This window comes from Choloepus didactylus, chromosome 4 (assembly GCF_015220235.1).
Source record: "Choloepus didactylus isolate mChoDid1 chromosome 4, mChoDid1.pri, whole genome shotgun sequence".
NCBI lineage: Eukaryota > Metazoa > Chordata > Mammalia > Pilosa > Megalonychidae > Choloepus > Choloepus didactylus.
In genome coordinates, this window is record NC_051310.1 from 14,042,713 (window position 1) to 14,063,514 (window position 20,802).

General features: G+C 52.4%; 1 protein-coding gene across 1 annotated transcript; it reads right to left on the reverse strand.

Moving 5' to 3' along the window:
- Positions 1-3,415: 3,415 nt before the first annotated feature.
- Positions 3,416-12,795, reverse strand: CCDC197 (coiled-coil domain containing 197). The gene is made up of 8 exons (XM_037835019.1): positions 12,701-12,795; positions 11,382-11,464; positions 9,753-9,931; positions 8,111-8,219; positions 7,916-7,922; positions 7,621-7,636; positions 6,616-6,732; positions 3,416-3,628 (listed from the first exon to the last, which is right to left on the reverse strand). The coding sequence occupies exons 1-8, from the start codon at positions 12,793-12,795 to the stop codon at positions 3,416-3,418; spliced, it is 819 nt and encodes a 272-aa protein (XP_037690947.1).
- Positions 12,796-20,802: the final 8,007 nt, after the last annotated feature.

Sequence of the window (20,802 nt, forward strand, 5' to 3'; positions counted from 1 at the left end):
TTGCTTCCAGTTTTGGCTGTTACAAATAACAATGTGATGAACATTTTTGTGCAGAAGCTTTGATGGCATCTGTAACGGTCGTGTCTTACTTGTGCCTGCCCTCGGTGGGGTCCCACCTCGCTCTGATAACTACATCGATTTCCCTTTTGGAGAACCACCCTCCCCTCATTCCAGCCCATGTAATTCATGTGGCATCCACCAGGGGCGCCAGAGGCATGGTTTCTCTAAACATGAAAAATGTCCCACCTTACTAAAACACAAATCTCTGGCCCAGGCCTGGCCAATCAGTGATGACCCAAAGCAACCCAATCAGAATGAATCCTGGGACTTGCTCAGGAGCTACTGGAAAGGGACTTTTTTGCCCCCTCTGACTTCAACTTCAGCAGGTGCAGGGCTGAGGGCGCTGGTAGCCATTTTGTTTATGCTGAGCCTGAGAATGAAGCCAAGAGGTAGGGGAGCAGGGCCCAGAGATGAAAAGAAACTGGATTCTGTTCACATTGAGCCCCTGAGTTAAGCTAGGCCTGAAGCTAGAATCCTTGGTCTTTTCAGCTTTTATGAGCCAATGCATTATCTTTTGTTGCTTAAGCCCAGTTGAGTTAGGCTTTCTGTCACTTTGAACGAAAAGCTCTGGTTTTATCTACTTAGATTTCTTGAGCTGGAATTACTGAGCCAAAGGACATAAGGTTTTTAAGGTCCTAGATACTGCTTAACAAATTGCTTTCCAGAGAGTTTATGCCAAACAGGGCAACAGTGTTGGAGAGCTTATGTTACAAGTATTAACATATTTTTTGGACAAAATTACATGGCTTTAATTTTATTTTTAATGAGGTGAAATACTTTTCATATTTATAAGCCATTTTTATTTCTTTTGTGAATTATTTGCAGAACATGAACAATTAGTGTCTTCATATTTTTCTTTTTCATTTTAAAGAGCTCTTTAAATATCAAAAACATTGACCCCTGTCAAATTTCACACCGTTTCCCCCCAATTTATTGTCCTGAGATTTCTGAGGTAGATGAGATTTTTATTTTTTATTTAGTCGAAATTTGTTCATATGTTACTACTTTGGTTGCTTTTATGTTTTGAAAAGTCTTAGCTACTGGATATCAAGTCAATATGGACCAGATTTTCTTCTCCTTTTTTGGGATTCAGAAACCTACCTTCATCAGGCCCACCTGGGAAGCTTGCTAAAAATCCAGATTCCCAGTCCTTACCCCAGAATCAGAATCTCTAAGAGTAAGCCCCAGCTACCTGCGTTTTCAGCAAGCATCTCAGGTGGTTTTAGTCAGCTTTAAAGATTAAAAACCACTGTTCAAAGAAAAAGGTGTGAGAAAGAACCTAATTCATTTTCTCCTCAAGTAGCTCATTTTCTCAGCAATAGCCACTTGCTAATAAGCCAGTTCTTCCAGGATGGTCTGGTTTTCATGGGTTTTTTTTTTTTTTTTTTTTTAAGGCCTTTTTTTCTGTTATGTCTTAGGATGGTCTGTAGGAAGAATTTTCTCACACTTAAAGTTGCCTAAGGCTAGAATTCATTGATAGGTAGTGAGCTCTCCGTCACAGAAAAGTTCAAGACCTAAACCGCCAATGTCTTGGGGGTCTCAGGTGTTGAAAGGGAGGTCAGATGAGGTGATATTTCATAAGTTGCCTGAACCAGGGCTTTTTTCTCAAAAACACTTAAAAGCCTTTCTCCAGCTAATATGGAACCCGATAGGAATGCACTTTAAAAGTTCAAGGTCACGGCTGTTTGGCAAAAATAACAGAAAGGCTCAACCCCAGCACTCTAACAGGCTCCGGCAGCCCAAGGGACTGCTAAGCACAGGGCTCATCTGTCAATTCCGTGACCTCGCCCAGCCCTGGGAGGCCTGAGGCTCGCCCAGCCCTGGTGGCCCCCCGGCTGCAGCGCAGGTTGGTGGGCAGGCCACGGCCCCGCCCAGTCATCTGTTCCAATCGCCCTCCTCCCCCCACAGCGTGACAGTCTCCGAACTGGTCCTACCAGTGCACAGCAGATGCACAGCTGGCAGGTGCTGGGACAGAAGGACACACAACCAGCTCTCCAGAGAGCGCGCAGGCCAAGCCGCGAAGCCAGAGACCCGGGCCCCGGATATCGTGGGAAGAGAGAGAACCGAGAGAGGCATGAAGGCTGGGAGAGGATCTGGTCCGAAGTTCAAACCTCTTGGCCTGGCCTTTGGGACCCCATGACAACCCCAGCCCACCTCCTCTGATATGCATCACATTCTTGTGCTCCAGCCACTCTGGAAGCCCCGACCTGTGTGTTTTCTTTCCTTTTCTTCAGCCTTCCCCCAAACTCTCCGTTCTGAAATCAGACTCAAGCCCTACCTCGAATGCCCCCTTTTCTCCAAACTCTTATGAGATCAGAAACTGTAAACAGTTTCTTCTTCCTCAGTTCCCTTTTGTGTAAGCGGCTGTTAAGATCTGACCACACCCAGCCTTCCCCTTTATACTTAACTTCCCTCCTTAGGTCCACTCTGGTCCCTCTGTAGCCTCTCTCTCTTTCTCTCCTAACCAGGCCTGGAACACTGCAGACCCTTGGTGTTTGTTGACATAATATCAGCATCTCTTATAAAACTGCCCTTTGAGAAGTTAATTTGCTGACTCACCGCTGTTGACAGCTTATCAGATGCTCTTAGCTTTAAACCTCTACCTAAATAAATTAGCACAGGCAGCCCTCCAGTGGGGACTCATTTCTGGGGCCGTGTTGATTTTACCCCAGTGGCACAACCAAGCTGAGCCAGTGCCTGCCATGTAGCCCAAGCTTTCCCAACCTTGACCTAAGAATATCATAGTTGGGGGGGGGCTCCTTAGACATCCACTCACCTCCTAATTTCACGAGGGGAAAACCAGTCCAGAGACGGTCTCTGCCTTGCCGAGTTCTCCCCAAGAGTGGCATTCATTCCAGCCAGGCTTGGGACCCTCCAGGCGGGCAGAAGACACTCATGTGGTGCTCAGCTTCTGTCTATCAGATGCCCCCCCCCCACACACACACACACACATTCAACACTCCATTAGCTCCTCAGCCTGCTGTGGATAAGCCAAACTCCTAAGCATCCTACAGCACTGGGCAGCTCCAGTTCCCGTGACTCCTTTGTCTCTGTGGAGCCCACCTGTGATGGTGAGAGCCGCAGCCCCGGCCCCTGGGTGGGACAGTCTCCAACCCGCGGCATCCCCCTGGCTGCTATCTCCAGCCCAGGACCCCACCACCACCATCCCCACCTTCCCTGGCAGGCCTCAACTTGATCCCTGCTCATCTCCCAGAGGGGGAGCAGCAGCCCCTCAAGTTCAGCTGGCCCCAGGACCCTGCCCGCTCTCTGTGCCCTCTGGCCGTGACAGTGAGAAAAAGAGGCCGAGCAGGTGTGGAGATGGTCGTGATGTCAGCAGAGCCTGCGAGGCCACGGGTCAGGTCAGTGCAGGCTGGATGTAGCACTCTGAAATCTGGGTGCTGGGAAAAGGGGTCCTGGGGATTGAACCTCGCCTCCTTGGAGATTTCTTGCAGGGTCTGGGGTGACTTCTGAGCCCCTGGACTTTGGGGCTCTCCCCTGACCAGCACAGTCTGGGCTCCATGAGCAGCGATATGAGTCTCACAGTCTCCATTTTGTCCAAAATAAATTCCTGGGAAGGAAAATAAATCTCTCTCATCTGACAGTGCTTTGGCCCCAGAACAACACTTCCCACGAACCAAAACACTGGCAAAGCTGGCCTGTATCTCCTCTAATGCTCACACAGCACCCTGCAAATGGTGAGGTACCACTGCCCCTTGGCAAATGGGCAACTGAGGCTCAGAGAGGTTAAACAATTTTCCTAAAGCTGCACAGCCCAGTAGTAGCCGAGTTGTACGACTCAAAGTCCAGGACCTCGTGTGGTTTTCTGAATGAGGTCCCCTGCTGCTTCTCATTGCTTCCTCCAGGAAGCCAGACCTGATTGTCCCCAGACTCTCCCTCTGAGAGGCTTCATTTCTTCAGGACCAGGTGACCCTTCACGTCCCTCACCTCCACCTCTTTATCTGGCACAATGTTGAGCACATAGGGTGACTCATTAAGTGTTGGTTGAGTGACTAATTGATGTAGATCCTGATTTGATTTTTGCAGAAGACCCTTGGGACTACCTGACATCACCATGTGATTTCTTCCTTTTCTTTGGGTGCAAGGTGAAAAGAATACACTGTGACTATTTGGACAAATGTGCCCCTTGCCCAGACATTACATCATTCATATTCCAAGGTGAGTAAGTTATGCTCCAACATAACCACAGCAGTTATGTTGACATCGGTGTGGATGGCGCCTCCTGGTGGCATGCCCTGCAGCAGCCCTAATACCGTCTGCGAAGTTCCGTAGGAGTCCTTAACTAAGGCAGTGAGCAGGCTTGCCCACTGTGGACCACTGCTGTTGGACACTAGCAGGGACTTGCCCCACAGTGTGCCAAAAAAGCTAGGAATCCGGGGTTTGAACATCTCCATTAAACCCGCCTCCAATGAGATAAGCAAGTTATGACATAGGATGAAGCCAGTGCAGAAGATGGCAAGCAGGAGAGAGTGGCAAGGACTTCAGATCACACCACGCCTGAAATCCACCCAGGCTCTGAACCCACTCAGGCTCATATGAGGCAAGACGTGGTCAATTAGAATAGCCAAAACGATCTTGGAAAGAACAACAAAGTTGGAGGACTCACCCTTCCCCATTTCAAAATTTATGACAAAACTACAATAATCAAAACAGTATGGTGCTGGCATAAGGATAGATGTACAGACCAGTGGAACAGAGTCCAGAAATAAACCCTCACCTCAGGGTCAACTGATTTTCCACAAGGGCGCCAAGACAATTCAGTGGAGAGAGATAGTCTTTTCAACAAATTGTGTTAGGACAACTGGATATCCTCATGAAAAAGAATGAAACTGGACTCTTGCCTCAGAGCATACACAAAAATTAATGAAAAATAAATCATAGACCTAAACAATAGAATAAAACTATAAAACTCCTAAAAGAAAACATAGGAGTAAATCTTTGTGACCTTGGATAAGGCAATAATTCCTTAGATATAACAAAGCACAAAAAAACAAAATAAAAATTAGATAAATTGGACTTCATCAGAATTAAGAAATTTATGCTTCTAGGGGCACCATCAAGAAAGTGAAAATACAGCCCATGGAATGGGAGAAGACATTTGCAAATCATCTCTGATAAGAGACTTGTATCTTGAATATATAAAGAACTCTTACAATTCAACAATAAAAAGGCAAACAGCTCAATTTAAAAAATGGGCAAAGGATTTGAACAGACATTTCCAAAGACAATATACAAATGGCCAATAAGTACATGAAAAGATGCTCAACATCCTTAGTCAATCAGAAAAATGCAATCGAAACCACAATGAGATACCACTTCACATTCACAAAGACAGCTAAATTTTAAAAGACAGACAATAGCAAATGTTGATAAAGATGAAGAAATTGGGACACTTGTACATTGCTGGTGGAATTGAAACATTGTGCAGCCACTTTGGAAAACAAAATGTTAAACATAGAGTTACTATATGAACCAGCAATTCTGCTCCTAGCTATATACTCCAGAGAATTGCAAACATATGTCCACAAAAAAATGTATACATGAATGTGCATAGCAGCATTATTTATAACAATTAATAAATGGAAACAGCTCACCTGTCCATCAAATGATGACTGGATAAACAAAATGTGGTATATCCATCAATGGAATATTACTCAGCCATAAAAAATATTACTCGGCCACAACAAAGTTCTGATACCATGCTACAACATGGATGAACCCTGAAAACCGGATACTAAGTGAAACGGCCAGAATAGGCAAATCCAGAGAGGCAGAAGTAGATTTGGGGTTGCTAGGGGCTGGGGAGAGTGGGGAATAGGATGTGACTGCTAGCAGGTTAGATGGCTTCTTTTGAGGGTGATGAAAATATTCTGAAGTTAGATATCAGTGATGGCTGTGCAACTCTGAATATATTGAAAACATTGAAGTGTAAACTTTAAAAGGGTGACTTTTAATGACATATGAATTATTTTTCAAAAGCTAGTGTTCTTTTAAAAAGATATTCTCCATTATTGAAGCCAGTCTAATCATGTGTTTTCCGTTACTGCAGCAACTGCATCATAAATGATCTGGGGTTGGGGTCATAGTTGGGGGCAGTAAGGTGGGTCAGCTCAGTGGGCTTGACCAAGGAAGGCCCCCTCTGGGTCACTGCAGGCCCCCTCCTCGTGTGGAATGTGTGTCCATACCTGCATGTGCAATGTGCAATGTGTGTGCCACGTGATGTTTGTGTGTGTGTGGTCAGGTGTGCACGGAGCAACTGTGAATGTCTGTACAAGTGTGTATACACTGTGTGCATGCATGTGTGCACATAGATGGTGTGTGTGTTCCAGGGTGGGAGCTGCACATGATGACCAGCCGTGCAGAAGCTCCTCTGTGTCCCCTCTGCTCCTGCACCTGATGGGTTCTCACTATAAGTTTGTTGAGAGACTGATAAGGCCCCGTGTGACCTACATCCAGGCCCTGTGCCTTCGGGGAAGGGGTGACAAGGGCTAAAGCCCACACGTGTAGTGAACTCAGGAAAGCCCCCTTCAGCCTCGCCTGAATCAGGTCGAGCTTGGAGAAGAGGCCCATACTCTTGGGCAGGCTGTGGGCAGAGGGCCAGCACTGCTGGGCCATGCCGTCGATGGCCAGCCGTGCACAGTTGAGCAGCTGGTTCTGCAGGAGGAGGAGAAGGAGGGGCTCAGGCTCTCTCCTGGCACCCCCCACCCCCAGCTCACTGTGAGGCCAGAGAAGGGTCCTCGAGCCAGGAGCCGCCTCCCCGTCTGTGCTCCCCTCCAACGGGGCTTGGGCAAGTCCCTCCCCACCTCAGGGTTCGAGCTTCCTCCCCTTCCAAGTGAGAGACAGGACTAGCTCCTCTCTGAGGGTCCTCTCACTGGAGACGTGGGCATGCATGCTGGGGCGGGAAGGGGGATTGGAGAACCAGTAGCCCCCACTCCAGGCAGTGCCGGAGTCCTGGACTCCAGGTCCCCAGCGTGGCAATGGAAAGGGGAGCTTGGACAGAAAGATCCGGAAGAGGCTCTGTAAACTGTGGCCCATCCAGCTCCTACTTTAAAGCCCCTTGGTTGGGGGTCAGCACCTGGAGACCCCACCCCTCAGGTCTTGCACACTTGGATCCCGTAAGGCCAGGTCACTCTGGACCTGAGGAGGTCATATTTGCTGAGTGCACCTGCCAGGGAAGGTGCCCAGCCTGCCACCCGTGTCCTCCCAGCAGCCCCTGAGGCCAGAAGGGCTCAGACCATTGGCTCTGGTCATGTTGAGGAAAACGGGGACTCTGGAGGGCAACTGCACCACATTCTCAAGGCCGGAAAGAGCCAGCGTGAGAGCTTAAGTCCGGAAATCCTGGCCCTCGGTCAAGGACTTTGGCTGTGAGTTACTCTCTCTGAGCTTCGCTTTTCTCCTCTGTGAAATTGGCACGGGTAAGTTTCCACTGAGACTTGGGAAAGACTACTCGGGCCCGGCCATGGTCTGAGACGTGAAGGTGACCAAAGAGAGTACACAGTAACCACTCACGTCAACGCCATTATTTTATCATTTACCATACACGTTGTATAAGGACTGACTAAGCACCTGGGACTGGGCTGGGGGTTCCTGGCATGGGTTCCTGACAGAGCTCAGTCCTCAACTATCTGTGGTCTCAGTTTTCTTTCCTGTAAAGTAACATCTGCTCCATCTTAGAGAGGCCCCTTGCGAGCTAACAGTCATCAAGGAGAGGTAAGCGATGTGTGTGATCATGTGTGTGCATGCGCACACATGTGTGACTGTGTGACTGTGTGTATGCATGTGTGTGCACATGTGTTCACATGTGTCTGTGCATGTCTGTGCGTGCGTGCCTGTGCACGCATGTGCTCATTTGTGCCTGTGTGCATGTTATGTATATATGTGCCTGTGAACGTGTGTGTGCACACGTGTGCACATGTGCCTGTCCGTGTGCATGCATGCATGTGTGCGTGTGTGCATGAGTTGGGGGTGGAGGTGGTTGGGAAGACAGCCCCCCTCCCAGCCCCTGTCTTAGGCTGACAGCCTGGACTCACACTGCAGTTGCCGGTGTCTTTCTGGTAGGTGATGCTATATTCCACCTGCTGCTGCTGCTCCTGCTTGCGGTGACACTTCTTCTGCAGCTGACACAGCTGGATCTTGAGGGCCTGGGATGAGAGGGCTGGGTCAGCTCAGAGCAGCAAACCCTCCCAGGCCTCACCCCTGGGTCAGCTGTCAAGAAACCCACTGCCCAGGGTGGTCTGGGCAACAAAGGGGGTAGGACGCACAGAAGCCCCGTAGGGGAAGAGGGCCAAGTTCTGGGTGACAGGGGCCAGTCAAGGCTCCAGGAGGTGCAAGGAAAGGGCATATCCAGGCAGGCTGAGGTTTGAATCCCAACTCAGCCTCTACGGCCCTGTTTTCCTTGTCCTGACCAGAGCCAACCATCTGTGCTCTTCCAGCCTCAGTGGCTGCCGGCCAGAAGGACACAGGGTGCAAGGCAGGGAGAGCCCTTCCGGTGCCCAGGCAAGCCCAGAGCACAGGCTGTGGCGGGCACCCTGCCCTGGACAGGCTGTGGTCAGTGCCTGTAGGACGTCTTGGCCCCGTGGGGTCTGAGTTAGGAGGACACAAGGCCACATGCAGGTGTCCTCACTTCTCTGAGCCTTCGTTTCCTCACCTCGACAATGGGAGAGCAGAGTGGGGACTAAGGTGCAAAATTTAAGAGGGCGCTAAAAACCTCAGTAATCAAGATAAATAATATTTTGATGTGAGGTTTATAAATATCAAAATTAATGTCAAAAATATCCATGATACATACAATACCAAGATTTTTAAATAAAGATGGGATCTAGCCCTGCACTTGCCCAAATCGCCTCACTCCCTTCACCCTAGTCCCAACCCTGGGAATAAAAGTACTCGCCTCGAGGTGCTGGGGTGAGATTTAAATGCGATACAGTGTGGAAAGTGCGTCTCCCAGAGCCCCATCAGGTCCTCATTCGGAGGAAAAGAGAAACCCGTGGTGGGTACAAAATGGTGCAGGTTGGCGGCGCGGCCACTAGGGGGCAGGGGCTCGCTCCGCGCATCCAGCAATGGCCCTTGCCTGGAGACCCCACCCCGGGGGCCTGGCCCTTCCCCCTCCGTGGCCCCAGGCACCAGCTGCGGTGGGCATCTCAGTGAGGCCGTGCCATCGCCGGGGCAATTCCTCTGCCTAGAAAGCCCACCCACCCTGGTGAAAATTCTATTATGATAACCAGGAAAGGAAAGGCAGGGAAAGTGTCCTCTGGGGGCATGCACCACGAGACAAGCAGTTTGGGTTTGGTTGTGTCTTCACAACCCTCCTAGCTAGGTCACGTTGCCTTCCCTGTTGTTTGACAGATGAAGAAACTGAGGCTCAGAGAAGGTACGGACTTGCCCAGGGTCCCACAGCTAGGTGGTGGCTGAGCTAGGATTTGAACCCTGGTCTGTCTGAATCCAGAGCTCATGACTTTTCCACCACACAGAAGACCTGTTAAGCACAAGCTCCACCTCAGGAGAAAGCCCAAGTGGGCTGGAAGATGGGGAGGGAAAGCATATAGAGAACGAGTATCCCGAGTGGCAGCCCTGTCCCCCGGGCCCTCCTCAGCAGCCCACCACCAGGGAGCAGAGGGTACTGGCCCCCACCCCTCTCAGGACCAGGGGATGGACAGGTTTCAGGCAGCCGTTACCAGGACTAGAGCCCTGTGGCTCTGCTCTAGAGACTCCAGGCTCTGGTGGACGGCCTGGTTCATCCTGAAGAAGGCCTCCAGGAGCTTCTGGACGTCCTGGCTGGCTGCGAAGAGCCTCCCGTAGTACTCCACCATGGCCTCCAGCAGTGCCTGCTCCGGCTGCTCCCGCTCCTTGTGGCCTATGGAGACAGCACCGTGGCGGGAGGGGTGAAGTGGGTGGGGCTTCTGCTGTGGCCCCAGAATTCCAACAGGAGCCCCAAAGATGAAGGGAGCCAGACAGTCCACACGGGCTTACTCCAAGCCAGCCAGATAGTGTGGCTACTGTCTGGTCCCGTCCACCTACCACCCCATCATGGGAAACCTCAGCATTCAAAAGGTCACCCAGCGGCCGAGAACACAGAATCTGGACGGAGACTGCCAAAGGAGGAAGGAGATGGTCCCCGAGGAAAAAGAGCAGGATTGGGGGAGCCTGCAAGAAGGGGGGCCTCAGCTCTGGGGGTTGCCTGTTCCAGATGGGTCGGTCAGAGATGAACTGCAGGATGAGGAAAGCCCCAAAGCTGGAGGTGCCTGGGTCGGCTTCACATCCCATGCCTGTCCCAGTCCCCTACTTGCCCAGTGTTCAAGGCCCACCCTTCCCAGCAGCCCTGCCTGGTCCAGGAGCTGCAGCCCACAGGGGTGCTCACCACTCCTAAACCCACTTCACTGTTCCGTCTGCCTGGAATGTCATTCCCCTTTGCTGAGCTCTTGAGCATCGTCTGGGGCCCCATGAGAGGCCACCTCCTCAGTGAAGCCTTCCCTGACGCCCAGCTCCATGTCAGTACCTCCATTATCACACTTAGTGCAGTAGGGATAAAGTCAGACAGACGGAGTCTGAGTCCCAGCCCCACCACTTCCTGGCTGAGTGACTTTGGGCAAGTTCCTTAACCTCTCTGAGCCTTGGTAAAACAGTACTCAGAAGCTCATCAGGAGGGCTAAAAAGATTTACTAAAGAACTTAGTAAGTATTTAATAAATGCTCATAAGTATTTTTGATGATATTGAGGTAATAATAAAGACGTATATATTTGTCTCTCCTCACCTTTTCTACCAAGTTTCCAGCACTTGTAACAGTAGATTTCAGTAAAAATGACTTAAAAAACACAAAATAAAATAAACACCTCAGATGTCTCTTGTACTTTTAGTTAATGATAATAGGAAACCAATAAACACCCCCCAAAAACAAAAAAAGCAAAATCAAAATAGTGATGATGATGGTGGTGGTGGCAGTGGTAGTGATGGCTAACGTTTACTGGGTATCAGCTAAATGCTAAATGCTTATAAAGGATGATTTCTTCTAATCCACATAACTGCTGCAATTCCCACTCTACAGATAAAGGGATGGAGACCCTGAGAACTTGCCACATGCACACCACTAGGGATGGTGGGGCAGGACCTGGCCCAGGCTGTCTGACTCTGGTGCCCAAGCCCTTCCCAGCCACCATGGCCCGGCCTTCCTGGACCCCCATTCTGCAGAGGAGGAGCTCGAGGGCCAGCAAGGTCACGCGTCGTGTCCGAGTCCCACGATGGGGGGCCTCTGAGCCTGCTGAAGATCCCAGAGGGGACAGACCTTCTGAGGAAGCATCATACATACCCTTGGGGATTTTCTCCAGAACCTTAATCAGATAATTTTCAAAAAGCTTGTGCTTCTCAACCTCTCTCTTCAGCTTCCTCTGCCTGTAGAAACACGATGGCCAGGGCCCGGTGAGACAACATGGCTTGGAGGTCCCCGGGGACCCCTCATGAGGGCCACCATTTGTGGATTCCCTGCCTGGACCTGTACTGGGCTGGCTACTCCCCAGTTTATCTGTGACATCAATCCATCCTTCCACCCCATTTTCCTGCTGAGCACACTGGACTCAAACAGGTCAAGTCGGTGCCCGTGGCCCAGCAAGGAAGAGCAGTGGGGTGGGCCTGGGGGAGCTTGGGCAGGGGGCTTCCCCTCTCTGCATGTCTGGCTGGCCCAGCTGTGATAAGGGGTGTAACGGCGGCTGTTGAGAGTCCCAACCTTCACAGGCTTGTGGGGACCATGCACGAGGCGCCTCGTACCTCATGAGAGCTCAGCGTGAAGTCGGGGGTCCCCACACCCGGCGCCTGGCTGGGAGCTGGTGGGTGCTGCTGCCCAGCTATGCTGGACTCTAAGGCAACAGGAGTGTCCACTCGGTCACCTTCCCCAGGCCCAAAGTCAAGGGCAGGAGGAAAGAATGGCAGGAGGCTTCCCACAGTCAAGGGCAGAGGGCAGAGCCGGGCCGGCTCTGGGCAGCTGGGTGAGCCCACTCACCCCGGGGTCTCTGAATGGCTGCTGGGTGCCCCAGGGAAAGTCACTCGGCCCCTCTGGAGCCCATTTTCACTTCCTTAAATTCCTTAAATCTCCAGGAAAAAATTATTTCCCCGTAAATACCATACGAGGCCCACTGTAAGCCGTGGCGGTTTCTAACCTATTGGAGTGGTGAACCCCTTTGAGAATCTGAAAAGGCCACCCCTTTGCTTCGTGAAATTGTTCACAAACACACCCTCTGCATCTAATCCAGGCTTTTGTGTGTGGCCTGAAATTCAAGGGCCACCCAGGAGGCGAGGGCCCAGGGCCTCCACCCAGAGCCAGGGAGGCCAGCTCGTCGGTTGGCGAGGAGCTGAGCTGAGCTGACGGTCCAGAGGGATGGCCACAGGTACCTCCTTCCTCGAGGGCCTGGAACTGGCCCAAGGTTCAAGGTCAAGTGGGGGCTGCAGCCGTGGGGACTGTGAGCTAAGCCTCTGCCTCCCTCTGGAGTCACTCCCAGGCATCACTTCCCCGTGTGTCCCTCCCTGGCCTGGCCTCCTCGGGCATCTTTGGTCCGTCCCACCTCTTGTCCCCCTGGGGTTGGCATTGGACCCGGGGCTGGGGAGAGGGCACAGCGGGCCTGGCACGACTCTTACTTGGCCTGGAGCTGGTGGAGTTCCTGTAACAGCGCCTGCAGGTCCTCTTCCTTGTGGCCAGAATTGCTCGGGACAGTCCCCTGGCCCGCATACATGGCCACTGCCTCGTCACCACCCCAGGCCTCACCGGGGGATAAGGGGCCTCAGGAGAAAGACCGATGGCAACGGCGACAATCACAGCAGCAGCTTTCTCCTGGGATCCTCCCGGCAGTCCCCAGAAGCCACTTCATAGAAGAGGAAACAGAGGTTCAGAGAGGGGCTGTGATGAGCTCAAGGTCACACAGCCAGCAAGCAGCAGGACTGGATTTGGACGTGGGGCTCATTAAATCCAAAATCCAGAGTCTTCGTGCTGCACCCCCAGCCGTGGAGTGGGGGAGTGTGTCATCACGTGGCGGCGTTTTTGCCCACCTATCCGTGCCCTTGCCTACCCATCACTGGCATGCCCCCCACCCCCCCAAGTCTCAGACCGTGGACACTCCTGACAGATGCCAGCTTCCAGCAACAGTCAGGAAGGGGTTATGGGGTCAGAGGCGGGGCTGGTCCAGAAAGCACTCCACGCAGGGAGGGAGCACCTTCGTCATCTGTCGCTCTGCCCACCCCCATCTGTCCGTGCATTTGCTCATTTAACCCACCTCAGTCCTCTGAGCTTATACAGAGCTGAAAGAGCTCGAGTGGACACTGAGACGTGGACTTTGGACACACTCGTGGTCAAGGGGGGAAGAGGAGCTCTTTACACAGCCTTGAAAATAGCTCCTCGGTCACTGGCCTGGGGCTGGTTCCCACTTACGGCCAAAGGGAAAGGCGCTCCCCTGGAAGCCTGGTGCTCCCGTGCACCTGGCCAGGGCTGGGGATGGGGTGGAACAGAGAGGGAAGGTGAGGGCTGCAGGGTCAGCCTCTCCAGCCTCGGCCTCATGTGGGGTGGGGGGAGGAGGGAGGGCCCCAGTTGACTCACCCAAAGCTCCAGGAGCACAAAGCCACAGCCCGGCTGTGACGTCACAATGCTGGCTTCTGTCCTCGGGAGGTGGCCATTGCAGGATTCCCTGTGCCTCCCGCCCCTCCCCTGCCCCCCGGCTCAGATCCTGAGGAGAAGGGGTGGAGACCCCGTGGGGGACCTCATTGGAGACTTGGGGGCCATTTCTGTTCCTTCTTTCAAGGCCGGTCATCAGTGGCCCACGTGGGGGTAGCTGTTGATGTCTCCACTTTGCAGGTTGCCCACACCCACTGGCAGCCATGAGACGCCCTCCTCCACCCCTTGCACCTGATCTTGGATGCCCTCGCCTTCTGCTGGGTTCTGTCACTTGCTGCTGAACTGCTGGCCCCATGTTATGGGGGGAAGCTGGGCCTGGTGCCCACCTGTGACACCTGCCCCTGCAGTGTTCTGCTAGCCAGCCAGGCCCCCCCGACAGGGGCTCCCCTTCAAACAGAGCCAGGGCCTCCTGTCCCGGACCCGGAAGAGGCTCCACTGGGAAGAATGCTGGGGGTGGGGGAACTACAGTGACAGCAGAGGCAGAGGCAGGAGCCTGGGGCAGGGGCTGAGGCAGAGACAGGGGTGGAGACTGGGGCAGGGGCTGGGGCCAGGGTAGGGGCAGATTTGGCTCTAGAACTGGAGCAGGATCAAGGGCAGGATCAGAGGGGTTGGGCTCATGGTGATTCTGGGACAAACCCTCCAGCTCCCACTCTTCGTCCCTGCCGGCCCAGTGGCCCCTGAGCAGGTGCCTGTGTCCTACTGTCCATGGCTGCTGAGCCCATCAAACATTTGTCGAGCACCAACTGAGAAATGCAGGCAAATGGGGCCTGGTTCAGACTGGGGTGGGGGTGGGTGGACACACATGCAGGTAATATCCATTTGGTGGGAGAGAAGCCCAGGGGCTGGGGTTGCCCAGAGAAGGGGGATCAGATCCTGTCTGGGGGTGGGAGTGGGAAACGGGGTTGGGAGAAGTCGCCCGGGAGTTAATGATGTCTGAGAACAAGAATTAATGAGGAAAAGTGAGGTGGGAAGGGCATTCCTGGCAGAAGGAATGGCAGGGACAAAAGCAGAGATGCACAAAATAGCATGTGGCCTGTAGAACGGTGCGCTGGTCCTAAGAGCAGAAGGTTAAGATCTCAGTGGGGTTGGTTTGGGATGTGGCCGCGGAAGCAGACGGCAGGAACCAGAGTGTGTGTGCCAGGCTCCCCAGTGGCCTGCAACAGAGACGGGCCAGGCTACTCTGGGTTTTAAGGGCACCTGTGGAAAGCTATGAGGGAGTGCACAGAATGAGAAGAAAATTCCAAGAGGACAGGGGCACAGAGGGCCCCGGAGATCCAGGCAGCAGGAACTCAGGGTACCCCAAGGATGACCCTCTCCAGTCTCTTTCCAGGGGACACTCCATCCTCAAGAATCAAGGTTCCTGAAGCAGGCGCCCAATTGGCCGAGCTCAGGCCATGTGCCCGCCCCTTGGTCTGACTGACAGACACATCAAAATAGTGTGCATTTGGGGCTGGAGGTTTCCTAGAGCAAACCCTGGGGCTCTTCCCTGGAGAAAGGGAGATAGATGCTGGGCAGCAAAGACACAGGTGCTCACAGCAGAGAGGCTCAGGTAAGCCAGGCTAAGGCATCTGTGCTTCATCCTGAAGTTTCAACTGCAGGAATGACATGGTCGGATTTGCATTTTCGAGTGCGCTCTCTGGCTGCAGAGAGGAGATAGAGTGTTTTACTGTCATCCTCTCTTGCCCTGTTTGAGGGAGGGATTCCTGCCCTAGGGTTGTGGGCATGGCCAAGCACACAGCACCTGGCACTGGACAGACGAGTCTGGCAGCAGGTTATGAGTCACGTCTACTCATGGCCCGGGGAGGACACTGCCTGCCACGCGGGGGTTGCACCTGGAAACAGATCGAACATTCAGGGGCTGTGGGAAGCAAGCTTTGTAGTAACAGGAGAGTGGGGTGACTCAGTTCCTGCACCAGGATGCAGTTGGCTTGTTTGAATAATTCTGTGGGCTGGCAGGGAACTGAAGCCCATTGCCCAGGGATAAGCAGCCCCCCTGCTGTACCCACGAGAAGGAGGGTGGCTTTGATGTGGGGCCTTATCCACAGGAGCACAGGGGGAGGGGGTCCTGTGCTTAGGCCAGCCGGGGCCCTCCCGACTTTATCAGCTGTCAAGGCAGCACTTGATATTGAATCTGGGTCTCACGTGGAGGCAGGTAGACCAGCAGTTGCCGTGGCTACATTTGTGCAGGCCCAGTTCAAAACACTTTCCTCACGGGCTAATTTCATCCTCACCACACACCCACGAGGGCGATGCTGTTATTTCACGGATGGGGAAATGGAGGCCCAGAAAGACCAAGTTGTCACGGTTAGGAAGCAGATGAGCTGAGATGCTAATCCTGGCTGTGCAGATTCTGGAAAGGTCTATGAGGTTGGGTTGGTGTGATCCTGGATGGGAACTGGCAAGGAGGAGAAAAGGTTCAAAGGGATACTACTGGGACATATGCAAAAATTGGAATACAGACCATAAGCTTTATATCCAGCTTTGAATTTCTTGAATGTGGTAATTGCACTTAAGGTGGTTACATAAGTGAATATCCTTGTTCTTGGAAAATGTATGTGGCAGTAATAAGTGTTCAAGGAGCATGATGTATACAACTTACACTCATGTTCAGAAAATAGATTAATAAATAGACACAGAGAGAGAGAGAGAGAGAGAGATGGACAGATGGATAGATACATAGAAAAATATAGCAAATGGGGCCAAATGTTAAAAGTGGTGGATCTGGGCATCTGTGCGGAAGAGGGGCATGCTGGAGTTCACTGTATGGGGTTTGTATTATTTTTGCAACTGTCCTGCAAGTTTGAAAGTATTTCAAAATAAAAATAAAAACAAAAAAACAGAATGTCATCTTCCAGAAACCACTTGGCCTGTAGCTACAGGCATGAAGCTGCACAGATGGTGGAGCCGCTTGCTACCCTGTGAGACCCTTTTGTCCAGAAATGTTCCGTAAAGTGCCCCGAGAGCACGCAGCTGGGAGAGAGACTTCAGCTGCTCTGGAGACTTCTCTCTGGTGGCCCCTAAACATCAGTGGGCCCAGCGACCAGATGGATGCCTGTAATGGATTGGCCACTGCCTGGCTCCTTATCAGGGATGTCTTGTTTAATCCTCAAAGCCATCCTCCAGGGCGGTGGAAGCACAGGGCCGTTTTGCAGATGAGAAGACTGAGGGTCTGTGACGTGGAGCAACTCGCCCAAGGGCACAGGGCTGATAACGAGGGGGCCTGGTGCAAGGTGAAAAGGCAGGGCTCCTGGTTCAGAGGCGATTAGGAATTTCAGGACTGCGATGGTGGAGCTGAAGCCAAGCACGGGCTCTTCTGAGTGTGGGTACATGAGGCTGCGTGGTGCCAGGCTGGGGTTTGAACCCAGGTCTGGGGACTCCAGAGCCCCGTTATTTCACTCCACCCCCTCTCTCCAAACCCTGCCCCAGAGCCCCCCTCACAGCTCCGGTTCCTCCTCCTCCTCCCACCACCACCCTCGCCCTGGCAAGCTGCCGACCCCCCACCCCCACACACCTCTCTCATTAGGGGAAGACTCAGGGCTTATGTTGGGGCTGGAAGGAACTTTAGAAAGACCAAGGCCCAGAGAAAGGCAGGGGCTGCCCAGGCCACACGGCTGGCAAGGGGCCCAGGTCCCAGCCCCCCGGCCCAGCCTCTATCTCCTGAGCTTTGGGCAAGAGAAATCCAAGGCGAGTTGCTGAGAACACTGGGATCTGGACGCCCTCTTCAATGGCAAAGCTGCAATTGAAGGGCAATAGAACCTCTTTTATTTGAGCCTTAACAAGCACATGTGGGGCTGGAATTTGCTCCCATGGGTTGGGTCTCAGGACACGGCCGGGGGGAGGCCAGCTCAGGCCTCTTGCCCCAGATCTCAAGCCCAAATGCCCCAGATGGGGCCAAGGCCATCCTCTCCCCAGCTAGAGGGGAGGCTCAGGATGCACAGTGTGGGGTCAGGCAGCTGTGTGACCTTAAGAGAAGTAGATAACTCCTCTGAGCCTAGTGGGAATAACAGCACCCAAGATTAAATAAAATAATCCACATAAAATGTTGATTTAGCATCATCTCATCTCATTTTTAGAAAAATAACCTGTGTGCATGTATATGCATAGAAGAAAATCTAGCAGGATATGTATGAACTGTTTAGGCCTTATCTTAGGGACAGGGGATGGATACACTTTTACAGAATGATAACTCTTTAAGAGAGTGTCTGCCCCAAACCTTTAGAAAAGCAAGGCACATGGGGCCTGGCGCTTAGCAGGGATTCGATCCACTTCAGCCTCATTTCCTGGCCTCCCTTTGTTCTCCTCCAGAGGATCTAAGTGGCTGAGTAAATGATAGCACAGGACACTTTTCTGAAAGAGGAGGCACTGAAGCAGACAAAAAACCCTGCTGCTGGCACAGGCTGGCAAAGCTGGCTTCAAGGGGCAGGGGGGAAAGGAGGAGTGGTGCAAGGAAGACTGCGGTCGTAGTTGATTCGTCTGGGGGGGGGGGTGGCGGCCGGTAGCTAAATCCTAGGCTCCCAGGCTTGCTCTGAAGGTACCGGCGGCGGGGGCTCTTTCCCGGAGGCGAAGGCGAGGCGGGGGATTTGGCCAGGTCCCCGGCGGGGGGGCGTGCAAGGTGTGGAGGGCGGCGAGAAGGAACAGGCAGGACACGGTACTTGAGGGATGATGAAACCAAGAGAGAGAGACCTTTATTAGGCGAGAACACAAGCTTATATTGGGCGATTAGAGGGCGGGGTAGCTATAGAGGTCGAAGGCTTGGATTGGTTCAGAGAGGGCGCGGAGGTTGAATGACAAGGGGCGGGAGTAGTTTTGGTAACTGCGCATGCGCACTGACGGTGGGGGAGTTGCTCTGGCAATGGGGAGTGTCAGGGGCAAGATAAGGGGGTGGGGAAAAGGCGGTTCCCTCCGGCAAGCCTCCCCTACGGTGGTATTTTGGGTGAGGAAATGGGGCCTGCCTCCGGCCTCACTTTCCCAGGCCTGGGGGGCAGTGGAGGGCGCTGTCGCCCGTGCCCACCACCCTCCCCAGGGGCTGATCAGGTCCCCCAGCCCAGGCCCGCCAAGTCGAAGCACGTGATCAGTATCCCGCAGAAGACGAGCACGGCCCACTGATTCAGCCCCATGTTAGCTGAGACCTGCCCCATTGAGATAGAATCTCAGCCCCTGCCCAGTGCTTTAGAGGAGGCAAAACCCAAAGAGACCCCAGGGCCCAGGAAGCTGCGCCGTGACTGCCCTGCCTCTGAGGCCCCCAGCCTGGCGAGGTACACACTGCCCCTTGCTCCTACGTCCATCTTTGCCCCACTGCCCTGTGCCAGGGGAGGCTCCAGGTCCCCGAGCTGAGGAATTGCCCAGGCAGGTCCTGGGATCCTCCAGAAGCAGGGCCTTTCTGTGGGGACAGAGGCATCAGCCATGGCCTCGGAGTTCACCCAAGGGGGCAGGGCCTCCAATGTCTGTACCAGTGATGCCACCCTCCCAAGAAGGGGTGGGGAGGGGCTGCTCTGAGCCCAAAGATTGCTATTTCCTTGCTGTCTCAGAACCATAACCTCCCCCAGGAAGAACCTCATGGCACCTTGGGGAAGCACAGAGCCGTAGGGATCTGGGAAGCTTCAGAAATCGGGCAGACCTGGGCTCGAGTCGCAGCTCCTCCATGCCCCAGCGGGGTGACGTTGGCCCAGTCCCCTCCCTGCTCTGAACTCAGGGGATCCAAGGAATGAGTGAAGATGGCTGGAGGTCAGCAAGGCCTGTAAACTCTGTCTCCAGAATCTCCCTAATCCATCCACTTCTCTCCACTGGCCCACCCTGGTCCAAACCACCACCTCTCCAACCTGGACCAGTGTTCCGGTTTGCTATGCTGCCATTTTGCAAAACACCAGAAATGGATTTGCTTTTATAAAGGGGGCTTATTTGGTTACAAAGTTACAGTCTTTTTTTTTTTTTTAATCTTCATTTTATTGAGATATATTCACATATCACACAGTCATGCAAAACAAATCGTACATTCGATTGTTCACAGTACCATTACATAGTTGTACATTCATCACCTAAATCAATCCCTGACACCTTCATTAGCACACACACAAAATAACAAGAATAATAATGAAAGTGAAAAAGAGCAATTGAAGTAAAAAAGAACACTGGGTACCTTTGTTTGTTTGTTTGTTTCCTTCCCCTATTTTTCTACTCATCCATCCATAAACTAGACAAAGTGGAGTGTGGTCCTTACAAAGTTACAGTCTTAACGCCATAAAATGCCAAGGTAAGGCATCGACAATAGGGTGCCTTCACCGAAGAAAGGCCACTGGCATCCAGAAACCTCTGTTAGCTCAGAAGGCACATGGCTGGTGTCTGCTTGCTCCCAGGTTGTGTTTCAAAATTGTGTTCTCCAAAATGTAAGCTTTCAATGGAAATCTATTCCAGTTTGCTAATGCTGCCATTATGCAAAATACCAGAAATGGATTGACTTTTATAAAGGGGGCTTATTTGGTTACAGAGTTACAGCCTTAAGGCCATAAAGTGTCCAAGGTAAGGCAACAACAATAGGTTACCTTCACTGGAGAAAGGCCATTGGCATCCGGAAAGCCTCTGTTAGCTGGCATCTGCTGATCCCAGGTTGTGTTCCAGCTCTTCTCTCAGCTCCTGTGCATTCTTCAAAATGTTGCTCTTGGGCATTTGTCCTCTCTTAGCTTCTCTGGAGCAAAAGTCTGCTTTCAAAGGCTGTCTCCAAAATGTCTGTGAGCTGCAGCTCCTCCAAAATGTGCCTCTCAGTTGCTCTAAGTTCCGTCTATTTGTCAGCTCTTTATATGGCTCCAGTGATTTAATTTAGACCCACCCTGAATGGTTAGGGTAACACTTCATGGAAATTATCCAATTAAAGTTCTTGCCCACAGTTGATTGAGTCACATCTCCATGGAAACACTCAATCAATAGGTGCCAACCTAATCAACACTAATATGTCTGCCCCCACAAGATTGCATCAAAGAACATGGAGTTTGGGGGACACAAAACATCCAAACTGGCACAGCCAGTGTGGTAGCCTCACCCAGCTTCCAGAGAGAGTGCTTAACCACCTGCTGTCCAGCTG

Coding starts and splice junctions, on each gene's coding strand:
- CCDC197 (XM_037835019.1), bottom strand. CDS start 12,795: ATGTATGCGGGCCAGGGGACTGTCCCGAGCAATTCTGGCCACAAGGAA. Junction 11,465..12,700: donor CTCCACCAGCTCCAGGCCAA/GTAAGAGTCGTG, acceptor GTGTTTCTACAG/GCAGAGGAAGCTGAAGAGAG. Junction 3,629..6,615: donor CCAAGCTCGACCTGATTCAG/GCGAGGCTGAAG, acceptor TTTCCTTCCCAG/GAATTTATTTTGGACAAAAT.